Source organism: Pinus tabuliformis, chromosome 5_1 (genome assembly GCF_031772625.1).
Source record: "Pinus tabuliformis cultivar Carrire ecotype Pingquan chromosome 5_1, CPIR1, whole genome shotgun sequence".
NCBI classification, from domain to species: Eukaryota; Viridiplantae; Streptophyta; class Pinopsida; order Pinales; family Pinaceae; genus Pinus; species Pinus tabuliformis.
Window position 1 is genome coordinate 246402334 of NC_142305.1, and position 7643 is coordinate 246409976.

Consider the following 7643-nt stretch of genomic DNA (forward strand, 5'->3'; position numbering starts at 1 on the left):
TTGAGAAGGAGAAGCATAGAGGATAAGAAATTGAAATGAGAGTACAAATTAAGTTTAGAATAGAGACAAAGACCAGGAAACCAAAAAAATAACTTTTTATTTTGATAGGGGAATGTAGTTTCCTTTCATGTGGTAGTGTGAAAAAGAGCAGGTTGTAGCCAGTAGAAGAGGTAGAAACCTCAAGTTGATAGTGGATTGCAGAAAATATGATGTAATAAGGGAGCAAGAGCTTGACTTCACATCACTTCAGCCAAAATTTGTGGTTTTTCCCTTTATGAGTTTCCACTTATATCTAGTTTCTTCATGTGTTGCATGTTGAATGTATCACTTGTGTGAATTCTTTTGAATTCATTATTAAATGTTGAATGAAAATGTCTCTTTGTTAATTGCAAAATAATCAATTAAGAGGTGAACATATACATAAGTCACTAGCTACAAGATGGCGCTGGTTAGGGTTTTGAAGCCAGAGCTCAAGTTGAAACCACGCTCGGGCCACGGGTAGGTAGAACGGGTCAGGAGTCAATGAACAGCTGCCGGCGCAGGTGTTAAAGGCGACTGGCAGGTGGAGGTGGAAGTTTTGGATCGGGCCAGGTTTTTGTCGGTTTTGTTTTACCATAATACAGTCGATTACAGTTTGTTATCCGCCTTTTTTTCCGTTTTTCCTCCACAAGAAACCGTGAAGTTTACCACTGTTGACTATCGGCTGTAGCAAATACATTGGAACGGGTTGTAACCATGGTTAATCCCGCCGACTTTGTAGACCTGGACCCAGCATTGGAGGACATCCTCTCTATGTGGGGGAAGGATATCACCGCTCAGAATGTGGAACACTATTTTGGGGCCTTCGAACTGTCTAGGTTGGAGGATTTAACTCAGGCGGAACCGCCATTGTTTCGGCTACAAGACAAGGATGCGGGCAGCGCGGCTCACAATAGATACATAACGGCCGTTTCCAAACAGGTGGGAAGCGAAATAGTATCCAGGGGGACAGATGAGGAAGGGTTGCCCTCAGATCCAAAGGGTAAAGCAGCGTCGACTCGATTTACGCCCTCTAAGGGTTTTGAAGACTTAACTAATTTAGGGCTTTCTGCTGGCTATAGTAGGTCAAGGACCCCAGGGGGCCTTCCATCGATTTCAAGGGTTTCTCTGCCAAGAGAATCCCTTTCTCTAAAAGGGTCTACAGTAAATGGTATCGGAGAACATCCAGTTGGGGAACGGGCAGCCTCTGATGGACTGGCAACGGGCCCTTTGCCTTCAGGGAACATTGAAGCAGGATTTGCGGGACAGTCCCCGACACAGCCGGAGATAGAAACTATTGGGGGCATAGCGCAGACTATCCCAGAAAGAAATGATGATCGAAGGGGTTTCGGATCTTCGGTGCAAGAGTTAAGAATCAAAGGTGCAAAAAGGAAACCGCAAAGACCCATTGGATCTCAGGAGATTGAGGGCAATCTGGTCCTGGGGATGGAGGTTTCAATCGAAGAAACCCTAGCTGTGGCAGATTGTACCTTGGTCGGCAGAGCTAGAGGTAAGAAATTCTCCTCTGAATTTCTTCAAGTATGGGGTGAGACTTGTTTTGTGTCTGCCAGACCTATACAGTTTGAAGCTCAAGTTTTAGGGAAGGGGTGGTTTAAGCTCAGTTTTGTTGATAAAGACTCGGCAGAATGGGTTTTCCATCGTAATTGGCACATTGGAAACATTCCTGTACTGTTAAAGAAATGGACCCCCATGTTTGATGCTTTCAAGGAGAGAACGGACGAGTTCCCTGTGTGGGTGCGAGCTCCGGGCTTACCATCCTTCCTGTGGACAGAAGAAGTATTCAAATCAATTGGGAATAGGCTGGGGGTTTATTTGGAGGCAGATATGTCTTTTTTGGAGACGAAGGATAGAACGATGGCGCGTATTTTGGCTCTCCTTAACCCGAGTAGAGGCTTGGCACAAAAAATAAATCTTCAGTACAAAGAATACGTGTTTGAACAGACATTAGACTATGAATACTTGCCGTTCAGATGCCATTGCTGCCATGAGTACGGGCATTTGGCAAAAGATTGCCCACAGCTGAGAAGAAGGCGACATTTCAGGAGGACTACAGCTAACAGAGGAAATGGTCAAAATACTGTTCAGATACCCGTGGAGCATGAAATTCCTGAGCCGCTAGGAACAGAGGATATGGAGACAGAGGAGACTGTTAAGGATCCTGTGGATGAAGCTATACCAAACCAAGAGGATGCTCAGGAAACCGACAATCATCCGGCGGTTGCTGTGGAGGAACCTGTTAAAGAAGTGGTAGCCGCGGAAGAGCTCGTCAAGGAGGATGCTGCAAGTCAAATCCCGCAAGAAGCCGAAGAAAAGGGTATGTGCTCAGGGATCCCTATCTCATCTCTAAAATCTCCTGAGCATGTTTCTTTTCCTTCGCATGTTTCATATCCTAATAGTAATGTGCAAGAAATTAATACTGTTGAAAATATGGAACATATTTCCAGTCCCCTGAATGTAGACACTATTGCTGATGCATTACCGTCTCTGGATATAAACTGTGAAGACCAGTGGCCCCCTCTTTCACATCCAGCTTCTCGTTCCCATTGCCCTTATAACCTGAGATCTCTGGGAGGGATTCATAGTGATCCGGGGACATTAGGTGGATTGGGACAGACCCCCTCTCAGAGTTGCCCCAAAAATAAGAGAGGTAGGAAATCGGATATGTCCAAGGCAAAACTTAAAGCTAAACTGGATGTTGCAGATGGTAAACAATACTCTATCCCGGGGGTTCTTAGAGCAGCCCAACCCCCTGAGAGTGTTATAAAATGATCTTGACATCTTGGAATTGCAGAGGTTTGGCCAGCAAACCTAAAAAACTGGCCTTGAAAGAGTGGATAAATAATTCAAATTTAGATGTTATCTTTCTGCAAGAAACCCTGGGGAGGGCTTGTGAGATTGAAGCTATGCTTAAAACCCTTCTGCCTGGGTGGATCTTTTCTGCTATAGACTCCTCTGGTCACTCGGGGGGCATTGCTATTGGTTTCAAAGAAGGACGGGTAAAGGTCATAAACCAATGGGGGATGAAACAAGTCATGGGCATGGAGGTTTTATCTCCAGATTTCACTTTCCCTATCTCCTTAGTAAATATCTATGGGCCATGTCAGGGCAGGGAATTTTTTTGGGAAGATTTGATGTCAAAATCTGTGATGAAATCCCCTTTGATGGTGGTGGGAGGTGATTTAAATTTTTCCATAGGCAGAGCAGAAGCATGGGGACCATCAGCTAGAGAAGATCCTCTAACAGATTTTTTCTTTAACCTCATCTTGGATAATAACTTCACAGATCCTTCACCGATCAAACTAAAGCCCACTTGGAGGAACCGAAGGGTAGGTGAAGATCGGATAGCCAAAAGACTAGACCGCTTTTTGGTAGCTGAGTCTTTGATTTCCAAAACCCCCATGCTCAGACAGTGGGTTGAGGAAAGAGGGAATTCGGATCATTTCCCTGTTTTTCTAGATCTTTCTTTCCCTCCTCCCAAGCCTCCTGCCCCTTTTAAGTTCAATCCAGCTTGGCTCCAGGATCTCTCTTTCTGCAATCTGTTTAATGAAACATGGATTCACCCTGTTCACAATACAGATGAGGATAAATGTTTTTTGTTTATGGAGAACCTCAAAAGATTGAAGAAAGCCACAATATCCTGGGCAAAGGAAAGAAAACTGAAACAAAATGAGGAGCTGGTTAAAATTAGGGAGGAGCTGAAGCAGATGGAAAGTGTGGAGGTAGATGGATACTCTTCACAGGCCTCAAAAGACAGAATTCTTCATTTGGAGAAGCAGCAAAATAAAATCCTCTTGGATAAGGAAGAAGAATGGAGGATCAAGAGTAGGGCAATTTGGTTAAAATCTGGGGATGAGAACACTAGGTTTTTTCATAACTTTGCAAAAGGTAGGAAAGCTGCAAATACTATTTGGCGCCTTAAAGATGAAGAAGGGAGGGAAATCAGTTCCTTTCCAGAGCTTTCTGGGTTAGGGAAAAGACATTTCCAGAATATTTTTGCAGACTCTGGGGAGGCTACTATTGCAGAAGTCTTTCGAACTGTGCAAAGCTTCCCTAGATTCATTGAGGAAGATGAAGCAGAAGATCTTTCAATCCCGGTATCAAAGGAGGAGGTTGAAGCAGCTATGAAGCTCATGGGCAAGGATAAGAGTCCAGGCCCAGATGGCTGGACTATAGAACTGTTTCTCCATTTTTATGACCAAATAGGATCCGAAATTACTGAAGTAGTTGAAGAGTCTAGACAGAAAGGAGAAGTTTATAGACCTTTCAACTCAACTTTTATTGCTCTTATTCCTAAGAAGGATGACCCGGAAAGTTTTGAAGACTTCAGACCAATATCATTGTGTAATTGCATCTACAAGATTATAGCAAAGGTTATTGCCCTCAGATTAGCTCCAATCCTGGCACAAAATATATCAATGGAACAATTTGGTTTCCTGGAAGGAAGACAAATTCATGAAGCCATTGGGGTAGCCCAGGAGGTCATTCATAGTGTCAGATTGAAGAAAAAGAAGGGGGTTGTTCTCAAAATTGACCTATCTAAAGCATATGATCGGATCAGTTGGCTCTATCTGCGGATGTTGCTAACTCAAGTGGGATTCAGCTATCCCTTTATTAGCTGGATCATGGGTTGCATCACAAATGTCAGCTTTGCAGTTCTGGTCAATGGTGCAGCTTCCTCTTTCTTCAACAGCCAGAGAGGACTCAGGCAAGGTTGTCCATTATCCCCTCTTCTGTTTCTTCTTGTGGCAGAAGGGCTAAGTAGATTGATTCACAAAGCCAGAAGAGAGGATAAGGTAAAGGGTATCGAGGTAGCAATTAATCTCTTCATCACACACCTTCTTTTTGTAGATGACATATTGATTTTCACCAATGGTTCCTATAATGAACTAAAGGAGCTAAAATGCATTTTTGACCTTTTTCTTAAAGCAACTGGAATGCAGATAAATTCAAGAAAATCCCAAGCTTGTGTGGCGGATTTAGAAAGAAGAGAAAGGAATAGAATGGCTAATCTATTCCCTTTCCCCATTCAGCCACTGGATTCTCCCTTCAAATACTTGGGCTTTTGGTTAAAGCCAGCAGGTTACAAAAAAGAGGATTGGAATTGGCTCATCGCTAAGATTGAATCCAGAATCTCACATTGGAGCTTCAGATGGCTATCCAGAGCTGGTAGGCTGACCCTTATTAAATCAGTTCTGTTAGCCATTCCGGTTTACTGGGCCGCTCTAACTTGGATCCCCAAAGGCGTGATGGAGAAAATCAGAAGAATTTGCTGCAGATTTTTATGGGCAGGATCAAAGGAGTCCTCAGTGTTACCCTGGGTAGCATGGGACAAAGTGGCCAGACCAAAAGAATGGGGAGGGTGGGGCATTAAAAGACTCCCTGATTTCTGCCTCTCATTAGCAGCGAAATCAGGATGGAGGCTAATAACTATGGAAAATCTATGGACAAGGGTGGTGAAAAGGAAGTACATCGACCCTATCCCTATGGAAGACTGGATTCGGAGTCAAAATAAGAAGATAAAAAATATATCAGCCATCTGGAAAGCCACGGTGGAAGCCTTTTCAGTGATCGAGCAAGGATTAGCTTGGAAAGTTGGAGATGGAAGACAGGTAAGGATTGGCAGAGATCCATGGGTAGGATGCAATGAAGCTTATGCCTTATCACCAGGGCTTCTCAGACACTTGGATAGTAAAGGTATTACAGCATTAAATCAGGTGGAGAAGGTTGGGCAGTCTACTATATGGGGACAGGCTTGGAAGGATGATGTAGATTTGGGGCTAAATGTCAGATGGAAGATTGAGTGGGAGGGCTTCATCAAAGAATTACAACGTTCAAATGTCAGGATAAAAGATGAACCTGATTGTTTGATGTGGGCACAGAGTAAATCAGGGGAATATTCCCCAAAAGATGGATACCTTTTCTTAATGGGAAAGAAAGGATGGGGGGTTCCGGATTGGTGGGCCAAAAATATCTGGAAACTCAAAAGCCCAGCTAAGGCCAGGCTTTTTCTCTGGTGCATCTTAAAAAGGAAGGTCCCAACATGGGAAATTTTACAAGCTAGGTTCTTGGTTGGGCCTGGTAGATGCCCCCTTTGCAAGTCTGAAGAAGAAACCATTAGTCATCTTTTCATAACTTGTGTTGTTTCAAGAAAGATATGGGAGGAGGTCACTGGTATGCTCAAGATAAAAGCTCAGTGGGGGAATGAACCCTTGGAGACAGCCTGGAGGAAATGGTGGCATGCCTATCCGGAGGGAAACTTGAGAAATCTGCCTCTTATTTTCTGCTGGGGTATATGGCTTGCCAGAAATAAAAGTCTTTTCCAAGATAAGGACACCCCTCCTTCAGTCATTGCTATTAATATAGCTGCTATATACTCTGCCTTACCGCCCCCTGAGGTTAAAAACCCTAAACCAAATCAAAAACAAATCAACATACAGGAAGGCATTCCTTGTGGTTTCTTTGATGGGGCATCCCAAAACAATAGGGCTGGAGCTGGCCTGTGCATACATATCAATCCGAATCACTCTTTAAAAGCTTCTGTTGGGCTGGGTACCGGCACAAATAACTATGCTGAATTATCTGCTCTGCGCTACCTCTTATGCTGGCTTCTTCACAGAAACATCAACACAATTCAGATATTTGGGGATTCACTAAATGTCATAAATTGGGTCAATGGGAATGCATCTTGTCAAAATCAGATTTTGATGACTCTTGTTGAAGAAATTTCTTTATTAAAGGCATCTTTTAATAAGTTTTCTATCTGCCATATTTACAGGGACAAGAATGAGGAAGCAGACCAGCTTTCTAAGGCTGGTTTACAACAGGATATGGGCAGCTGGACAGTAGAAGAGATCAGACAGGGACAGACAGTCATCTCAAATCAGCCTCCTTATTTACAGTCACTTTGATTACAGTACATCTTCCTCTTTTTGACAGCAGTTTTCGCGGATTTATATGGTTTTTCTGTGTATATATTTATCAGTTTTCTTATCAGTTCTTTCAGGTTTATAGCCACAGCAAACAGTTTTTTGATACATACTTTTAATGGTTACTTTCCGGTTTATAAACTCATACTTTTTTGTTATATGGGGTTGTTTTCCTTCCGCTGAAGGAGACCCCAGCTGTTTGTTTCGGTTGTCATCATGAGTTTTACTATGCCTCCTTTGGGAGGAAGATTGTACAGGTACAAAAACCAGTAGAAGCAGCTCCTAAATGTTGAGCAGATCAGCAACAATTGAGCCACCTGTTATGGCTTAAGACCAATATTGCTTGTAAAACTTTTTATAGTCACTTAATAAAAAGTTTTGATTTTTTCCTCGGAAAAAAAAAAAAAAAAAAGTCACTAGCTACAAAAGAAATTACTTGAAAGTGAAAAAAATTAACTTGAATTGATTGTTTAAGAAAGACACAATTACCGATTCATCCCCCCTCTTAGTAATTGCCAAGTATTCATCACATTTCTCAAGTGTTAAACTTCCTAGTTATAGGAACACTTCTGCGTTCCTAGGGGTAGGAATGTGTGCATATTCCTATATGGGAAAATAACATCATGTGTGTGTGGATGTATTCTCAAAAAATGATATTTTCATGTATTTGTAGCCCAA

At 42.7% G+C, this 7643-nt stretch overlaps 1 protein-coding gene across 1 annotated transcript; it reads left to right on the forward strand.

Moving 5' to 3' along the window:
* Window positions 1-2804: 2804 nt before the first annotated feature.
* Window positions 2805-6947, forward strand: LOC149164332 (uncharacterized). Its single transcript, XM_089429441.1, has 2 exons — window positions 2805-4409; window positions 4980-6947. The coding sequence occupies exons 1-2, from the start codon at window positions 2805-2807 to the stop codon at window positions 6945-6947; spliced, it is 3573 nt and encodes a 1190-aa protein (XP_089285567.1).
* The last annotated feature ends 696 nt before the right edge of the window (window positions 6948-7643 follow it).